This window comes from Solanum pennellii, chromosome 1 (assembly GCF_001406875.1).
Source record: "Solanum pennellii chromosome 1, SPENNV200".
Classification (NCBI taxonomy): domain Eukaryota; kingdom Viridiplantae; phylum Streptophyta; class Magnoliopsida; order Solanales; family Solanaceae; genus Solanum; species Solanum pennellii.
Window position 1 is genome coordinate 97,501,866 of NC_028637.1, and position 20,318 is coordinate 97,522,183.

A 20,318-nucleotide genomic window follows, 5' to 3' on the forward strand; every position below is an offset into this window, starting at 1 on the left:
TCGTAAATATTTTTATCGTTTCATCTAATATGTTATTTTTTCTATAAATAGTTGATCACAATATTACTCATTTCACTAAATTAATGCATAAATTATGTTATTCTTCTTCTTTTTTTTATCTTTGTGAAATATTAACCTTGAAAATATTCATTTGACCAACTTAGAAAAATCAAGTAAATAATTCATGTTCATTAATTAAATTAATCAATCAAAATAAATTAATTCATACTAATGGATTGAAAAGTGAGTTTCCAAGAAATTAAATAAAGATAGAAGAGTAAAATTGTTATCACTTCTTAATACAAGTGCAAACTAAAAATTGACATATAAAATGCGACGGAGCCACGAAATAACATATAGTCATATTTAAGTACCAAAAAAAAGATCATATCATTCAAACTTAGCTATGAATACTATCTAGACTACTCAAAGCACTAGNCCTTGTGAAATATTAACCTTGAAAATATTCATTTGACCAACTTAGAAAAATCAAGTAAATAATTCATGTTCATTAATTAAATTAATCAATCAAAATAAATTAATTCATACTGATGGATTGAAAAGTGAGTTTCCAAGAAATTAAATAAAGATAGAAGAGTAAAATTGTTATCACTTCTTAATACAAGTGCAAACTAAAAATTGACATATAAAATGCGACGGAGCCACGAAATAACATATAGTCATATTTAAGTACAAAAAAAAAGATCATATCATTCAAACTTAGCTATGAATACTATCTAGACTACTCAAAGCACTAGCTAGTTTTATGAATTTATATTCCTACTTCCTCTGATTTGATGTGAACTTCTTTGGATAATATTTCATATAAGAATACCAGTTGGTTACGATTAGTACGTGGTTCCTTTTCTGCCACATTGCATAAATAGTTACTGCTAGAGTCATTCGAAATATTTCTATTAATGCATGTTTTTCTGGAAAATGCCTCAGTTTTCATGTTATTTTCTCTTTTCATTTTAGTACTTGCATGTCAGATTTTCTTCCATAATAGCCGCACACAAAAAACAGATTCTCACAACTGTTTACACACAATATCCAGGAAATTTAGCCCCCCCAACAACTTTGGGCTAACACAGAGTTTCCAAGGATCATCTTCTTAGGCATAACATATATATGGTAAAATAATAAAAATAAATATTTTAATTAGGCTTGCGAAAAATTCGGTGGTATGATCCATAACTTCATACTGTTATTCTAATTAGACTCATAATATTTAACCACTGATGTTGATAATTTAATTGACCTTATATAATAACCTTATAATATTGGTATTTGAAAGTAAAAATTTAACTATTATAATTAATTAAAAGCTAATATATCAATTATTCATGATTAATAGTGTGGAAAATATTTTTTTCATTTAAGACAAACACATAATTTAATACAAAAATTTAAAGACATAATAAATGTTTTTTGTCCAAAATAAATTCTAAAACATAAATTTTACTATAGTATTATAAACCCGTTGACCACTTTGTGTTTAGAGAGTTTTACCCTCTAAATATGTCAGTAAAATATAATTCGGGTATCAATGGTACGGTTCAGTCGGTTATTTTTTAAAATTATATCATTTCAATTTTTTTGAATATTTTATAACATATAATTAAAATTATATTTTTTAAAATCATTTCAATTATATCGGTATCTCTTTGGTTTTGGTCTTCAGTTAGTTTTCTTTTTTCTTTTTACTTTTAAAATATCACCTCAAAATATACTACCATTAACATATTTTTTCACACATATGTTGTTGAAGAAACACTTTAATTCTTCACCAAAAAGACAAGAATGTAAATTTTATCGCCGTATTGTTTTATCTTAAATATTTAATAAAAGTATTTGAATAGATTTTGTTGTATTGTTTAATAGAGTATTTATTATAGTATCTTTTAATTTTAAACATAATTAAGCAAAGAATAATTAAAGAATACATACTCAAAGTTGTTTAGTCACCAGAGGCCTAGCTAGGACCTAAGCTATATTTATATTTGAAAAATGTTATAAAATATATTTATATATATTTAATTTAACATATTTTTATATATATAAAATATATTCATGTACATCTAAGGTTACTTCGTTCAGTTTGTGAAATTTTTGGGGGTTTTTTCATAAATTTAAAAGACCATCCCAATTGTCGAGGAACGGTTATGCACTTAAATAAAAGTTCATGATTTTATTGAAAAATAACATAAATTGGTTAAATTCGATCAGATTCAGTCGATTTAATTGATTTTTCATTTTTTTTTGACACCCCTATTTCTAATGATGAGCCTCAACCTACAAATAATAAAAAATAAAATTACCAATTAAATAATAATTCATTAGTTAAAAGAAGGAGCAAAAATATCAATAATAAAGTTACTACTGTATATTTAAATTGCCAAAAAAAGTTAAGCCAATTTAATAAATGAAAAAAATATATTAATAATTTGAAGAGCATTTTGATTGTGATTTTTTTTTTTATAGAAGTAAGCCCGTTGAAGAAAAAAATGTTTTTTTGTCAATTCTTATATTTCAACTCCAAATGTGATCATTGCAGCCTAAAAATAATACAATATTACTCCCTCTAATTAAATGAAAACAAATACAAATAATTTTTTTAAAAATAATTTCCATATTAATGTTGAAGTGACTAATGCTATAATTGGTGTTGAACTGTTGAGTTGCATTGATCGATGTCATCACTCAATTCAAAAATATTTATTACATTTTTCTTTTTATCTTTAATATAAAATACCTAGTGGCAATTAAATAGTGAATAATTGAAATAACTGAAAAGTTATTTGTCATGAATCTATAAAATTAAAGTAATATTATTGGTACGACATGATAATCGGACTAACAATTCTAGAATACAAAAATCAAAATTTAAAAAACGAACTTACCAGCTCAATCACTTGAAGAGAGAGTGTTTGTAAAAAATACCATTCAATCCAATACTTCTACAATGAAAAGAGATCATTTTATTTTTATCTTCTAAAAAATAATATAACAAGAATATAGAAAAAATATTTAATACTGAAGAAAACACAGTAAAATCACTATGGATTATAAGATGTTTTTTTTTTGTTGATACAAGGAAATTGACAACTCACCGTCACACCTTAAGGAGTCAAATTGAAACTCGACTTAATCTCATCAGAACTTTAAGGGTTGAACATCTCAATTCATTCAAGTCTTAACTCGTTTCAAATCTCTAATCTGAAGTGTGGCTCCGTCGTTAGTCTTGCTAGCCTATTCGTTCACAATATATTTACATGATTGAATTTAATAAATTCAACTTATATACACTGGTATTACAAATTTTTATACTGAAGTTATGTTGGGCTTTGTGGAGGCTTGTGAGCCGGCCCGACCCATTACTGAAACCCTAGGTTAACCATTTGGTTTTCCTATAAATATGATCCTTGTATTTGTAATGTCAGAGTAGCACAAGTGAAATAAAATCCTCCTGTTACAGTCGTGGAGTAGGGAAACCGAACCACGTTAAATTCTTGTGTGTCCCGTTTGTGTTCCGTTTCTCTTTTCTCTAGATTATTTGTTTATCTGTTGCGCGGAGAGCAATGTGGATTCCTGGGTCATGGATTCTGGTGCTTCTTTTCACGTTACCCACAGCAGTGAAGCATTGCAGAATCTGGTTATTGGAGACTTTGGAAAGGTAAGGCTTGCAGACAATAGAGCTCTTGATGTTACGGGCATGGGTGACATGGTGCTGAAGACGCCAGTCGGTTTCTGGACCTTGAAGGATGTCAGAGTTGTTCCAAGCTTGACGAAAAGTTTGATTTCTGTTAGGCAGTTGGATGAACAGGGACATCATGTGAAGTTCGGAAATGGGCAGTGGAAGGTCGTGAGGGGCAATCTTGTCATGGCTCGTGGAACAAAAAGAGGATCGTTGTATATTGTCGGATTACCGTCTGAGGGAGTGACCGTCCCAGTTCAGAAGAAAAACAAAGTCCGGTTCACAGAATCTCGTGGGCAGAAGAAGGTTGTCTTTGCAAGAAAGAAACCCAGAGCCACAGGTCAGATTCAGGATGAACGAGCAAGGAAAGGTTCAGGAAGACCAGTCAGAGGCGTTCGTGGCAGTGGGAGCACCGGCCGTGCTTCAGCCAAGGCTCCTAGAAGACAGTGGGTCAAGAGAACCAGTATTCCAGCTGTTGATACGTCTCCAGAAAATTTCTTGCTGAGTATGGAGAGTGTTTGTTCTCAGGGAGTTCTAGGATCCGGCAGTTCGTGTCTCAAGTGGGAGCCGGTAGGGACCGAGGACGAGTCAAGGGCAGTTTCAGCCGTGACTGATGTGTTGAAGCTTCGGGGAGCTTCAACGGGCCTTTCAGTTGACTGATGAGAAGGCCGCTGTAGCAGGAGAGAGTTGAAAAAGATTACTAGACATACAAGTGTTCTAAGTGGATGACAGTTGAAATTCTTCAAGCCTCCAAGTGGGAGATTGTTGGGCTTTGTGGAGGCTTGTGAGCCGGCCCGACCCATTACTGAAACCCTAGGTTAACCATTTGGTTTTCCTATAAATATGATCCTTGTATTTGTAATTCTAGAGTAGCACAAGTGAAATAAAATCCTCCTGTTACAGTCGTGGAGTAGGGAAACCGAACCACGTTAAATTCTTGTGTGTCCCGTTTGTGTTCCGTTTCTCTTTTCTCTAGATTATTTGTGTGTGTTGTGTGTTTAATTCCCAACAAGTTATACCCTACAGACTTGAGATTTCACACTGTTTGTCAAAGGGCTATTTATAATACGATTAGTTAGTGTAACTATGCCCATATTCTAATACAGTTTTTTTTCTTTTCTTTTTTAAGAAAAGGTTAAATAAACAAGTAATTTTGTAGTTGAAGAAGTGGCTAAAATTCTGGTTAGCATGTAAATGTCTTCAAAGTCTTTAAAAATCAAAGACAAGTTAATGTAAATTTTAGAGCAACTGAAGATGCCCTGACACATTAATTAAGTTCAATAAAAATGAACAACGTTAAAATCGAAATTTACTAAAGACAAAAATCCTTAAGATTTTTAAGACTAAAAATGTTAGCCATCATAACAAGTTGGGAACCTAGTTTCAAAGTCAAGTAACAATGGCTCCAAATAAAAATTGACTATAAGGCAAGTTGAATTTTCAAAATTTGGTCCTTTTCAAACTGGAGAAAAAGGCTTAAAGAGATCATCATTATGTCTTGGCCAAAAATAAAATAAAATATGCGTGGAATAATAATAATAATAACCTCTGAATAAAATTGTTCCACACTGAGATATTAGATAGAGAATTTTGGCCCTTCATTATTAATCTATTGGACGGTGGGGGCCAAACCCAAGTGTTAAGTGTCCCATCATCACATGTTATCCCTTTTAATTTATTTAGGCCAAATTCATTGATAAGTTTATTTAGTTGGCATTTGATCATGTGATATCATATTATGATATGGTGTTATAAGATAGAATTAATATTTGGATTTGCGATTTTATGCTGATTTCATCTCATGATTTCATATCATGATATGTGATATCATATTCTTCAAAAACCATGATATGATATCATATGAGAACAACACATTATGATTTGAGTTATTTTAATATGAGAACAACACATTATGATTTGAGTTATTTTAATATAAAAATTGATCTACAAGTTTATATTTTGTTAAAATAATTTCACATTTATATCTACTAACTATTTATTTCACATGTAAATAAAATTTATAATCACATCATTTCTTTTTAAAATTTATTATTATCACCGACATAAAATTTATTATTCTCACCAACATATAATCACTTTAACTCACACTTCACAATTGTTGAGTAATAAAATCTTGAAGAGCCCCTGAAAGGTGTTTCATTTTTACTCAAATATATTGATGAAACAATTACTTAAGTGGAGAACGAATAACTTTGTAATAATTTATTTTACGATTTTTTATTTATTTGATAATATTGAATAAACAATTCGGACTATTTTAATAGTTTTAGAACTTATGGAAATGTCTATGAGAAAATATACAACACCAAACTTTTTATATAGCATATCCAAACAAAACTACAATTGTATCTATAATTCCATATTATGATATGATATCACAAGGCCAAATGGGTTCTTAGACACTAAATTTTATAATTTTAAATTAAAATTATGTTAATATACTTTTAAAATATCTTATAACTTTTTGTACGCTAGGTGAAAAATTAAAATTAGGTAATTATTAAAAAGACATTGAAACGATGGGAGAGTAGTATGTATATGTATATAATATGCACCATGGTGACATCTTTTTCCACTAATTTCAAAGTATTAAGGGCCCCTTTACAGTTCTGTTGTCGGCTATGTACCTCTCTTTATTCGTCTTCTTTTTCTATATAGAAAAAAAAAAAGGAATATGTCAAACCATGAATTTTATTATTAAATAGATCTATTTTTTGGGCATGTTGTGAGCAATGTTGGCCTGGTCAGGCATGGTACTGTAAAAATAATTTCCTTTTTGAATTCTCTAATATTTTTGGTGTTGATTGATCACATGCATGCATGTTTTTCACTAGATTTGATTTATAGTACTTTAAAAAAAAGAATTAGATTCTTTCGTACACAATGTGTACACGAATTGTAGTAGTTTATAACATTGTTAGTATATAAAAATTAAATCCTTATCATATTTGTAGACATCGAATAAGGGCCAGCAGAATGCACTGCTCTAAATAGAAATCAAGAAAATCAAAAAGTAGTGGACCGATCGATATGGTTGATATTAAACCATAATGTCTTCTTTTTTTTCAGAATAATTTCTAAAGGTAGTGAAGAATGCTTTAGTAAAGTGAAACACTGAAAAGTCTATATCATATATCATATCATACTTAGGTATGAAGTAATTTACTTTACGTACTAAAAAAAGCAGAAAAGAGATGGAGATAATAGAGGACAATTAGAACATGTTACATTAAAGTTTAATTAGGACTAATGATAATATTCACACGTTGCCTATCTACAAGTGACAAAAGTTGATGAACATACAAGCAATATAGTTACTAACTTGATCATATATTATCTTCCCAACTAGCAAGGAATATTGTTCCCTAAAAGTTGCAATGACAAACAAAAAATGCCAAAAATGATTTTAAAGTGTGCTTGACAAGTTAAATAAAATTGCATCATCGTTATATAAAAAAGGCTCTGCCTTTCTCAATATAAGATCAACAACTTTAACAACAAGGCACTTTATTAGGACGTATAAAAAAATTATTCAAGTGAAATCCCATTGAAGCTTTTACTTTTTCCCACACAAGAACAGATCGATCAACATGAGATAGCATAGACTTAATTATAAAATACTATATACATACGTCGTAATAATAAATCACAAATTTAAATTGAATTAAAAACTTTAAATATCAAATATTAAATAAAAAAATAAAAAATCAAGCTAGCATGGAGTCTAGAATTTCTATTTTAAAAGAAGGGAAAAAGGTCTGATATACCCCTCAACTTTGTCATTTGAAGCTGATATACCCCTCGTTATAAAAGTGGCTCATATATGCCCTTACCGTTATACAAACGGCTCATATATACCCTTGCTGTTACAAAATGGCTCACATATACCCTTCATTTAACGGAAGTTAAAAGATTAGTTTTAAATTTATATTTATTACTTCTAATTTTTTTTTAAAAATTATTTAGGGGTATATATGATTCTTCTATCAAAGTTCAAGGTATATTTTAATTTTTTTCATGCATAAATTATTTTTTTGACTTCTTTTATTATAATTATTTGAGTTTCTTATTCTTATTTTGTTTTTTTTCTTTCATTCCTTAGTTTAAAGAAAAAGAAATTAAACTATTTTTTTTGTGTGTATTGTAATTTAATTTCGTATTCGAAGAAAAAATTTGGTCATCTACAATAAGTTTTACAAAAATATTAGTGAAACATAAATAATTAGATTATCAAAATAATAATTATAAATTAGTCATCGAAACAAAAAAAAGTCAAAAATAATATGTTTGACGAGGATTAAATTTACTCATATGGGATTATATTTTTTAGAAAAAATAAAATAAAAATTTAGATTAATTTTTTTTTCCATTTCCGTTAGAGGAAAAGGGTATATGTGAGCCATTTGTTTACAAGTAGGGGTATATATGAGCCACTTTCATAACAAGGGGTATATCAACTCTAAATAACAAAGTTAAGGGATATATCAGACCTTTTTCCCTTAAAAGAATCTAGCTGTGTGTAACTTAAAAATTATTGTTATGAAATTAATAGAAAAATAAAACTCATTTATTCATTTACATAGTATATTTTAATTAATATATAATTTAACAAGTTTGTATGTTTTATTTTTTAGGTTACCAACACAAATAATTATATTCGGAATATATCTACACGAAAAAATTGGATAACTTTTATTTTCTAGCTATCTTAACAAAAATCTAAAACTTTTAGATCTATGTTTAAGCTAAATATCTAAGACACTAATTAGCAGATCAGTCTAAACTTTTTCCCAAAAAATCTAATATACTTTATAGTACCGAAAATTAACTTAAGTTCTTTTACATTGGGATTATTTATTTATTATATATATAAATGCAGTGTGAGACAGCAAATTAATCCACTCGACCTAGTGTAAAATGTATTGGGAAGTTAAAAGAAAAAATAAAATGTGTATTACTTAATCGAAGCATAGGATTAATAATGATATATATATATATATAGTCCCTCAATACTATTAAAGGGTCAAGAAAAGGAGAAACTTAACCCCACTACAGAACATATCCATTCACAATTCCACTCAAAATATAATAGTAGATTGAATTCTCTATAGTCTTTATATATATAGCTGTAGTAGTCAAAACAAACACATATAAATAATAATAATAATATCTTCTTTTTCTTTTTCATCATTTGATCTGGAAAGTAAAGCTAACCCCATTAAAGCCAACACACAAACAACTCAAAAAAAAAAAAAACATTCTAGTATTTCTTTCTTGCACTAAGGTCGATACACCTCCAGACAAATCTCTCAACCTTTTTAGTTTTTTTTTCTTCTCAGAATTATGGAGTCTACTCAATGGTCGACGCATGAGGTGGGTAATATATACTATACAAATCACTTAAAATTATTTGCTTAAGAAAATTGTGTCTTTTTTTCTTCTTCAAATTAAAGTGTTTCTTGATCTCTCTTTACACATCAAAGTTCAGTGCACTTTTTTTCTTTCTTCCACTTTCCACATGATATATCATATAGATTTTTATTAAAAATAAAGTGTTTTACTTCTTCGTTATTATTGTTTGTTTGCTTTTTCAATTTAATTTTCAAAGTTACAAGTTATCCACTTTTATAGGCGTAGTACTACTTTTTTAGTTTTTGATCTTCGATTTAAAGGTTACTATCTGTTGTTTTGTTAGTATCCTTTGCAATTTTTTCTTTTGTCTTATATTTTATCTTCTACTTTCTTTACATCTTTTTTTAAAGTCTTTTGTTTTGAGATGTCACAAGATCTGCGTACGCTCTAATTTCCTCAGAATTTTATCATCAATCCCTTTTGCATTTTCTTGATAGTTTTTGTTTGTTTATGTTTTGTTTATAATTATTTTTAGGAAATTGGAGTAGTGAAATCATCGATGGGTGCAGAAATAATAAATAAGAAGGTGAGGCCAGTGAAGGATGGGGCAATAAATTGTCCAAGGTGTAATTCAACAAATACAAAGTTTTGTTACTACAACAACTATAGCCTAACTCAACCAAGATATTTTTGCAAGACTTGTAGAAGGTATTGGACTGAAGGTGGAACTCTAAGGAATGTTCCTGTTGGTGGTGGTTCGAGAAAAAACAAAAGATTATCCTCCTCCTCTTCTTCCCAAAAGCTCCCTGATCTGAACCCTAATCCCTCTAGTCATCATCAAAACCCTAATAATATTGTAATTGGAAGTAACCAAGATCTTAGCCTCGGATTTCGAACTGTGCCACAAGATCATCACACGTCGTTCCATGGTGTTATTCCTCAGTTTCTTGAATTCCCAAAGATGGATGGAAGCAACAATCATCTAGGTACGTATCTTAATTAAAGAACGACAAAAATCTCACAATCGCTGGTTAATGAGATGGGTGAACTGTTATAAGATTTGAACAATCCTTCTCACTTTGAGCTAGCTTTTGGGATATGAATTAGACCTAAGACCTAGTTTTAACTACATACTTATTATGTGACCATCCTATCTAAAAGAATAAACTGATACAAAAAACATGTTTTTATTTACTTCATTATATTTTCAATAAGTCGCGGTTCTTGACCTCCAAGCCTTAATTAATCTTTTATTTACTTAATTATATATGTACTTCTATGATACCATGTTGAGTTATTGTGACTATCCATCTCATTTAAAAGATTAAATTATCAAAGAGAAAAAACTTTTATTTACTTAATTATGTGTTTACCTATGTGAAGGCCTTAATTTATAGTATGATGTAAAATTCTTTTTTATAATGTCATGGTTTCGAACTAAATGAACTCAAGTGTCTGCTCTGATATCATATTGAAAATACTTAATTATTTCAGGTAGCACTCAAATTTCAGCTCTGGAGCTGCTTAGGACTGGAATAGCCTCAAGAGGGTTTACTTCATTCATCTCCTCAGCATCAACACCAGATTTGAATGCTTTATACAATTCAGGTTTTCCATTTCAAGAATTAAAGCCTAGTGCTGGTAGTACTGATCATGCAGCTTCTTTAAGTAATAGTAATTATTCAAGTGGTGGGCCAGGGGGTCTAGAAAATGGATCAGGTGCAAGAATAATGTTCCCTCTAGGAGGATTAAAGCAACTTTCAAGTACAAATCAAGTTGATCATCTGACTAAGGGACAGGAGAATAATAATTCAACTGCTGGTTTATATTGGAGTGGGATGATAAGTGGTACTGGAGGATCTTGGTAAATTAAAGAAACATGAATAATGTGCACACAGATCTCTTTTTTCTTTTTTCACGTTAATCCAGACTTCACGTGTGAGATTACACTGGGTTGAGTATGTTGTTGTTATACGTGCTTAGGTTACTGATAATTTGTTTGTTCATGTTTAATTAGAACTAAGTACGTACTAACATATATAGTAGAAGATATAGTTGATCTGGTTATATTGTTGTTAATTTGTACTAGGATTATTTTGAGATTAGGGAAGCTAGCTTGATTAAAGTAAGCTTCTAGGGTTTCTGTACTAGCATGTATGTACTATATATGATCAATTATAATTACCGCCTATATTATTAGCTACATTTTGTTCTGTTTAATGAACTAATTTGTCGATATAAACACCACCTTCTTCTTTTTTCAGTCTCTCTCTCCATAAATAATTATCCCTAATTTAAAACTAATTTAATAGGGTGTGAAACATCTTTAGACACTTGATAGTGTTGCAAAGTTATGTACCTTAATTTGACGGAACTTTAGGTTCAGTTGGTGCATATAGGGTGGTGTCGCAGTATTAGGATAATTTTTTTAGAGAGTCAAAATTTGTTTTTATTGAAAAATCGAAGAAAAGTCCTTTTAAAAAGAACTTTTTCAGAAAAAAAAAAACTGAATATCGTTTCCAGGAAAAAAAAAAAAAAGACCGAATATGGAACCTATTAAGTACTTGCAAAAAAGTATGTGAAAGGCAACCATCTTAGTTATTTGAAATTATAGAATTAGTAGATGATCAGCTATTATTGGATCAATTGAAGTTCTTTGGTCTTAACATTAAAATAATAATACTGATAGTTAACAACGCCACTAAGCAAATTGTAATTTTCAAACGAAAAGGGAACCTACCTGCCACAACCAAAACCTAATCCTTTTCTTTAAATTATTAATTAGTTACTACCAATTTCTTTCAGTTCCTAACATACCTGACTACTGTAGGATAGACCGTTTTAACTACTACGTGTCTTCTTTTCTGAGTTTTTATTTCACGCTTCCAAAAAAAAAGTTTGTAGCTTGACTTTTGGTCCCCGTTTGACATGAAATTTAAGAAAATATATATATAAAAAAGTACAACCACCTTATTGTTAAAACTAAAAATATGTTACCTATATCATAATATTTTTTAATCATATGATCCTAAATATGTCACCTTAAAAGTTAGAATTGAAGAGTTATCACATTCTTTTTTAAACGAATTAAAAAGAAAAGTTAGGAGAAACAAATTTGAGACAGAGAAAGTACTTAAGTTGATAGTGTACCAAAGACCGTCCATATTCCAGCATAAGCTCAAAAAAATGCTAGTATATATGGTTCACAGAGATTGAACTAATTATAGTACTCATATAAAGTTTACAAGGAAAATTACACTGTACAGAAAACTTGTTACATTTTTATTGCTTCACTATCTAGAGAAGCAGTTGTAAAAGACATTAGCATTAACGCAGAAAGTACACTTTCCTGTCCTGACTTCTATACAGAGACGAGCTTTACGCAGAACAGCAGGAGAATGACAAAGCTTAGATTTTGAGAAACACAAACTGGAAACAAAAAAAGAAGAAAGAACCATTTACGGATCCCCATTAATTCCGAAGATTCGGACCTTGTGCATATTGGGGAATTTGGCAACAACCAGCACAGTCACAGCAATGGTATTGAAGAAGAGCATTGGCTGTTGGTAATCAGTTGTATGTGAGGCTATCAAGNATATTTTGAGAAACACAAACTGGAAACAAAAAAAGAAGAAAGAACCATTTACGGATCCCCATTAATTCCGAAGATTCGGACCTTGTGCATATTGGGGAATTTGGCAACAACCAGCACAGTAACAGCAATGGTATTGAAGAAGAGCATTGGCTGTTGGTAATCAGTTGTATGTGAGGCTATCAAGTACCTGTTAGATAAACAAGTAGAAAAGAGTTTGCTAAGAAATCTCAGAAGAAACATGTCATCAATACAGTAGAAAAGAAAAGGGGAAATACGAAAAATAACTATAAGGATAGCATAAAGCATCCCTGATATGCCTCATAAAACAACTTGATCTTAAAGCTCAGGTTATTGCCTATTCCCTCATAAATACTCACTGAGAGTTCGCAATGCATTTAAACTACCAAAGACCTCTAGTGCGTGGACTGCTGGTTTCTTAAGAAGCAACTTCAATATTTAATTTTGTTTACAAAAAAGTTGTGTTTGTTCAAACTACCTTCTCCACATGTACTTTTGCATATCAAGAATCAAGTTTAGAACTATCACAGGCTTGGCATGCTACAAGGCACTTCTTGGTTCAAATTGTAGTGGGCATAGTTACCGGGGCACCTCCATACTTTTTCTCACTATAGTCAGAAGACAGCTGCTCATAACAACTGGTTATTCGTCTAACCCCAATCATACTGCCCACGTTTTCTCTTTTGGATTCTAAATTCACATTTTTTGTCCTTTATTCGTATTAGGGTAGAAGGCTATTAGGGGTATAGTGTTGTCTTGCCGTGTGGAGGTATAGTGCCTGTCATAGGACTAGTTGTGCCTTTATAGTTCTTGCCATATATTGTTTATTGCATTTCGATAATCATATTATTTTATTGTTGTAGCTGTTTTCTCTCTTATGCTCTCTCCATTATTTTCTTCTTCTTTTTCCTGGGTTTGATACACTTGAATCAATGGTCTTTCGAAAACAGACTATACCTCCACGAGGTAGTGGTAAGATCTACGTAAACTATACCCTCCCCAAACCCCACTTTGTGTGATTTCACAACTGTATGTTGTTGTTGTTGTCCTATATTTGAGTTGATAATAATAACAAGTGGTAGGTTTCATTAATAAAAGAAAGCAGAGGCATGCCATAGCATGAAGTTTGTGCAAGAAAAAACATTTTTGAGTTGATAATAATAACAGCTGGTAGGTTTCATTATTAAAAATAATTGCAGATGCACACCATAGCATGAGATTTGCACAAAAACATTTTGGTTTAAGTTCCTTTATGAGGCATAAATTGGGGACAATTTATTCAATTAGCTCAGAAGACTAATTAACTTTATAGATTAAAATCTGACATAAAATTAACCATCCAACACTCTCTTGTGGCACCAAAAACGAAAAAAAGGAAAGGACAAGCATTATCTTAGCACGTCTTATTTCCCCCTTTTAGGATTTCATGATGATCACATCATTTTCCGAACCAAATAGTGAAACTCAACAGGAAAGAAAGATGGAACTTACAGCACGACAGGCACAACGGTTAAGAATTTTCTGTTACGAGTGAGCTGCTTCCCATTGTCTATTTGCTCCCACCAAGTCAATTGATTGTACATCCCCTGATCATCTGCAAATGGAGTTCCTTTCTTCCAATGGAAGAAGTGATATGTGACCTGCATGTTGAAGCATGTTCAGTCACATTTGAAGATAATCATTTTCTTTCTTTTTGTTAATAAATCACGTAAATGTATCAAAATAAATTAATCAACCCCATATCAACAGTAGCCAAAATAAAAATGAGGATGCAGCCAATCAAAGACTAAATTAAAGGAAAATATTTGGAAATTGATGTTAAAAACCATACTTTACCCAATTCTGTGTAAAAGTTAGTCGTTCATCCGCTGTTTCCTTAATAGGTCACTCATTTCATACCTCTGTAGAGCATTACCCAGTTTCTTTAGGTTGCAAAAGTTCAAGAATAATACGTTTTTCGCTTCCTTTGATAGTTCAAACAACTACGTGCTGAAAGTGTTTGTGATTAATTGATAATAAATCAAATTGATCTTACTCAGTTTCTATGCCTTCTTTTAATATGAGCTCAAGTATATTTCCCAAAATTTACAGCCAACTCAGAGAAAAGGACTAATTCTGTCCAGTTTCATAGCTCAAAAGATAAAAGCCTGAGACTTCAAATCTGAAAATTCAAGTTTTCATGATTATTAATCCAATCCCTCGATTGCTTAAACCTGGCATCTTTATGACACCTAAGAGTTAGGTACAAAACCTTCAATGTCATTAGAAGGAATATACTTGGTGATTCCAAAAAGGTTCTGATATTAGTTCAATCTAAATTGGTTTCAACAACAACTACTACATCTCGATTCCACACAAGTTGGGGTCAACTATATGCGCATCCTCACTAACCATGTAAGCTCAATTCATGTCAGCATCATAGCAAATAAAAAATAAAAGTGAAAGAATAGTTAAATGTACACAATAAAGTAATTATAATAATAATAATAAAAATAAAAGTTCTTAAAAATTTCTTTTGATGACTGAAAGTATTATATATTTTTATTGACATATAAATCTATGAGAAGGTCAAAATACTCCTAGAAAAGCAATAGGATCAAAACCATAGTACTAACAAGATTAAAACCTATTCTCAACTTGTAGATAACCTATATGGATCCATTTTGTACCCTATCTTTAGCTAAGTCCTCATTCATTCCAAGAAAATGTAGGTCTTTAGAGGGAGCTTCGTTCCATATGATTTTAGATCTATCTCATCTCCAAATTAGCTTCAACAACATATAATGTGTGAATGCGTGCATATGCTTGTTCATTTTTTCAGGGGACGACCAGTATGGATGAGAATAGACGTAAACTGAAGCTGAGTTGGAATAAAAGCAAAAGTGAAGGTAATGAGATACTTGGAAGTTGGAGAAAGCAAGACATAAGATGAGAAGAGAAGTAGTCCAGTTAGTTGATTGCCAATTGTTTACCCCCTCTAACCAAAAGCAACCCGAAAGTAACCTCATTATACTTGTGGGTTGTGCAAATGTGTTGCAATAACTTTTGTACATCTTATGAAATCCATATAAGTGACAACGGACCCACTTTAAGAGGTCAAACGGTTAAGAGGCCCTGATTTCAATTTCCATGTGTTATTTGTTCTTTTAATTAACTATAAGATCTCTGTGGGTATTTGTTTCACTACTAACATGAAATAGTTTTGACTCCCAAAAGAAAGAGGGTATTGCGTCAAAGTGGAGGTGGCACGAGTGGAAGAAGTGCTAAATATCCTAGGACCTGGTTATTTTCAAGACAAAGCTAAAACTGGTTCCTAGTTATAGAACACTAAGAGGTCACTAAAATGAAGCTCATTGCTTTGTTATAACTTCTAAGTAGTCAAAATATTCCAAGGTCAAACTACCTTGTAAAGACTGCAGTTAAGCATAAAGCTTTCCTGCTATCATCTAAACCTGATTATATCTTGAAAAGCCATGGAAATGCCCACATTGGAGTAGCTAGATGTGCATCAGCAGCTTACTTTGTCAAATAGCAAATAAGAACAGACAGACAACAACAGATAAAAATAGCTACTGTTAACGAGCTAGGACATTTTCAGGGCACAAACTGGCAGGAAAACTTTGACACACAAGAGCCTCACATATTATATGAATTATTTGGCTTTTCTATATAACTCATGCAGATTTTATTAACTACTTCTTAATGAGTGTATCTTTGAAGTAGCAAGACTATAAGATGCAAATGTAGCCAGATGGGTCATCCATCAGTAGGTCTACATCTTAACACTAGATGTTATCCCAATGAACAAAACATAAATGCATAAAGTTTGACCAATCCGTAATGGTTTCGTATGTTGCTTTAAAAAGCAATCTCTCTCAATAATTAGCAGCAAAGGATACTTAATCGTAATTTACTTTTATGACTTTGACAAGGAGAGGTGTAAGAAATTTTCTTTCAATGTCTTAGAACTTATGGTAGTGCAGAACCTAGACTTTGGACACCCCAAAACATTGACTGAACGTTTTTCCCCTTCAGCTGGATACCAGCAGTACAAACTAGAAACAAGAAGGGTTTACTTCAAAAAGCATGCAAATGATATACAGACAATGAAAGCAAAAACTGTAAAGCCCCAAAATCTACCAACTGTGAAAATGTTGACGTAAGCAATTTTACGTCCACTCATTCTCTTCAGCAAAGACGGAGGAATATCTTTATCGGATAATTAACAACCTATCTCCATTCCATCTTTGAGTACACCATGTATTTTCAAACTATATTATGCTCAGTTTGCTTCCTTGGATTAAACTTATCTTCTAGATAGAATCCTTAAAAGTGGAGTAAATATCATTTACTAGGAACTAGAAATCCTTTAACTCTAGGTAAAGCCTTGAATCAGAAACAATTTGGGCCAATCTTCACCCATTCAATTTCACAAAAAAGCAATTCAAAATCTAAGGACACCTGAACTCCCAAGAAAAATAAAAAAAGAGTATAAATTCGTAATATGGGTGAATTTTACACCATTAAATTTCGCCAACGAAATCAAAATCCTGGACCAAAAGATCAAATCTTTAACATAAAATGACTCACAATCTTTTACTCCTACAACACGCACAAGGTGGAAAACAGAGACGCTTATAGATCGAAACCAAAATGGGGGGTTAATCTTAAACCACTCGAAATCAGGATAACAATCAACATAGAGGATCAAACCAAAAATTCTATAGAGAAACCCCAAACTTGTATAGGCATATAAATCGCGGAGAGCTAGGTTATAAGAGAACATACAATAAAGTGGGAGAGATTGACGACGGTCCAAGCCATGCCAGGAGAGCAGCCAAAAGCGGTGAGAACAAGCCATGAGAAGAAGAGGATGAGTATATAGGTGGTCCATACTCCAGGGTACATAAACCAGTCTGTGTTCCGGTTCAGATCCGCCGGAGGCACTGCCTTTACATACAAATTAGCCATAACAATTTTTCCTTTATCTCAATCAAACACTGATTCAATCAAAATCTATCAATTGTAATTGAGGTTCATGCAAAAATTTGCTCACTTTTTCTGGGTTGCTCTGCTCCTATAGGAAGAAGGACTAATATTTTTGGAAGTTAATAGGCCACTTCATAATTATCCACTCTGCACTAATAATAGTATCTTTCTAGTTACCGTATTCATTTTTATTTGTTATATTTATCTAAATAATTTCTCATTTCAATTTATTTTTAGATTAAATTATATTAATTTAATATTTAAAATTTTAGATGTTTAAGAATTATGTAAAATATTATAATTTATAATTCTTTTTATATTAGTGTAGTAAAAAATATATTTTATAATTTAGATTATTAAATTTTGAAAAATGAAAGTGAATAAAAAAATGGTCTTTTAGGTTTTAAAGAAATGAAAAACAGAATGAGAAGAGTAATAAAGTCTCAAACTTAATTAATTCGCATTTCATTGGACACTTCTCTTTATATTTTTTTAAATCATAGAAAAGGAAATGTACATTTCTCTTAAATCGACCGAATAATATATGTAACTAAACCCATTAAATAAGGGTTTTTTTTGGTTGGTGGTTGGGAAGATAATTATTTATGTATTGAAATTAATATAATAGTTTTTAAATTCTTTTGTAACCAGAGTAGCCAAATAATGGGTAATATATAAAAGGATACTCAAGTTTGAAAAATTTATCTATAATTCATTAAATTTTATTTTATATAAATAAAATCGCTTAATTTAATTTTTTATTAATAAAATCACTCACCTAAATTTCATTTAAAAAATCATCTAACATAGCAAATAAAATATCCTTTTTATGCCATATAACTAAAAACCCTATAAAATAAAATTTTGAAAAACTTATTAAGAATATTTTCTACAAAAAGTTTAATTAATAAAATGAATATTATAATATTTATATATATTTAAAACTTACTGCATATAATGATAGGTGATTTGGTTTATAAACAATAAAATATTGAAAAACTTATTAAGATTTTTTTCTACAAAAAAATTTAATTAATAAATATAATATTAATATATATTTAAAGCATATTACTGTATATAATGTTAGGTAATGTTTTTAAAGAGAAAAAACGGATCAATTGTTGTAGATTACAGTTGGAAACTTGGAACTGTTGGAGATTTTACTTCCTTAGTTTCACTTGAATAGGGTAGAAAAACTGTCCGTTTTCATAAAAAAACAATTTTTATTCGTTAATTTCTTATTATATGCATAAAGATCTATAACATTTTTTTTCTATTAAAACTCTTTAATAATTTTTTAAAATTTTTTTATCTATTTATTTGGCCATTAAAAACAAAAATTTTATTTTGCCATATTAGAACTTTTAAGCAAAAAATTTACCTGCAACGGATGTTTACACCAAGTCAATGTAATTTCTTTTATTATGTGATTTAATGAAGTAAAATGAACGAGAATTTAAACACATGACATGCATTCATTGACTTGGTTTAAAAACTCGGTGCGGGTAAGTTTTATCCATTTTTTAATTTAAATTTAAGTTGAATGATTTTATTGATATAAAAAGTCAAACTTGAGTGATTTTATTGATATAAAATAAAGTTTAATGACTTATCGAATAAATTCTTAAAATTGAGTGATCTTTTGAGATATTAACTCCCAAATAGTAATTCTTTTGTGAAATTCATTTGGCAAAATTATAGTTTTTATTAAATTAAGAAAAAATATCTTATTAATAGAATTATAAGTTGGAGCTCAGAGTTTAGAATAATTACTTTTGGGGCAAAAGGACCATTTTTTTGAAAAAGATGTAAAGGAGAAATCAAATTATAAAATTTAAGGACAAATAATTTTTTTTTTGAGACAATTCCCTCAAACGATCGTTTAGTCATTTACTTTACATTTTTTGGTTTGATTGTTACTGATAATCGCACGCAACTCTTAATGATGCATTCTTCTTTATTTGGTATTCACATTCTTTTTTCTTGTTTGTCACGATATAATTTCACTAAAATTGATCATATAGGTATAAGTATATAAAAAATATATCAGTCTAAGGTGTGCGATTTCAACAATAAATAATCAAATAACTAAACGATTATAATTCAAACGACATCTTTAAATTATTTAAGTTTATAAATGACACTATACCACCACAATCACCATATTGAAAATTGATTAGTCATGCACCTTGCATGCTAAAATAATGATTATTCGTGTTGGGAAAGACAAGGCACTAACAAAAATGCCTGACAGGATAACAGCGGAAGAATACCCAAGTCTATACTTTCCCTTTTCGCTTTGAACCAAGAGAAGACAAACAACCACAAGCAATATGATAGTAAGGCAGCAAGTAATTCAACCAAACAAATATAACAAGGCAATAATAAACAAATCACACAAGACACCAAGATTTACGTGGAAAACCCTTCGATGTGAAGAGTAAAAAACCACGGGACCAAAAGCTCCACTATAATCACCAAGAGTTACAATATTGTTCTCCAAAATTGGCCACAAAACAAGTGCCAAACAACGAGCAACAACAAAATAAGATTGCACCAAATCTAGAGAATTAAAGGAGCAAAATCACCAATTTCGCAGCTACTGTTCACGACAGCAAAACTGAAGCTGCAGGCCACCAAATCCAA

The 20,318-nt window shown here is 30.5% G+C and overlaps 2 protein-coding genes across 3 annotated transcripts; one reads left to right on the top strand and one right to left on the bottom strand.

Annotated features, from left to right (window-relative positions):
• Positions 1–8,885: 8,885 nt before the first annotated feature.
• On the top strand, positions 8,886–11,273 carry LOC107014466 (dof zinc finger protein DOF2.5-like). The gene is made up of 3 exons (XM_015214392.2): positions 8,886–9,091; positions 9,606–10,056; positions 10,565–11,273. The coding sequence occupies exons 1-3, from the start codon at positions 9,062–9,064 to the stop codon at positions 10,936–10,938; spliced, it is 855 nt and encodes a 284-aa protein (XP_015069878.1). The 5' UTR covers positions 8,886–9,061; the 3' UTR covers positions 10,939–11,273.
• A 960-nt stretch (positions 11,274–12,233) lies between these two features.
• Positions 12,234–17,821, bottom strand: LOC107007902 (ORM1-like protein 3). Of its 2 annotated transcripts, none has more exons than XM_027916605.1 (3): positions 17,472–17,814; positions 14,172–14,323; positions 12,234–12,664 (listed from the first exon to the last, which is right to left on the bottom strand). In XM_027916605.1, exons 1-3 carry the CDS (start codon positions 17,652–17,654, stop codon positions 12,529–12,531), a joined length of 471 nt encoding a protein of 156 aa, XP_027772406.1. In that variant the 5' UTR covers positions 17,655–17,814; the 3' UTR covers positions 12,234–12,528. The 2 variants fall into 2 exon arrangements, with proteins under 2 accessions (XP_027772406.1, XP_027772405.1); XM_027916604.1 differs by lacking the exon at positions 12,234–12,664 and adding an exon at positions 12,672–12,852 and having other exon boundaries at positions 14,175–14,323; positions 17,472–17,821.
• Between the last annotated feature and the right edge of the window lie 2,497 nt (positions 17,822–20,318).

Bases quoted from the DNA above. Each gene is read 5' to 3' on its own strand.
- LOC107014466 (XM_015214392.2), top strand. From the start codon at position 9,062: ATGGAGTCTACTCAATGGTCGACGCATGAG. The intron at 9,092-9,605 runs GTGGGTAATATA...AATTATTTTTAG, and splicing joins CTCAATGGTCGACGCATGAG to GAAATTGGAGTAGTGAAATC. The intron at 10,057-10,564 runs GTACGTATCTTA...TAATTATTTCAG, and splicing joins TGGAAGCAACAATCATCTAG to GTAGCACTCAAATTTCAGCT.
- LOC107007902 (XM_027916605.1), bottom strand. From the start codon at position 17,654: ATGGCTAATTTGTATGTAAAGGCAGTGCCTCCGGCGGATCTGAACCGG. The intron at 14,324-17,471 runs GTATGTTCTCTT...TTCAACATGCAG, and splicing joins TCAATCTCTCCCACTTTATT to GTCACATATCACTTCTTCCA.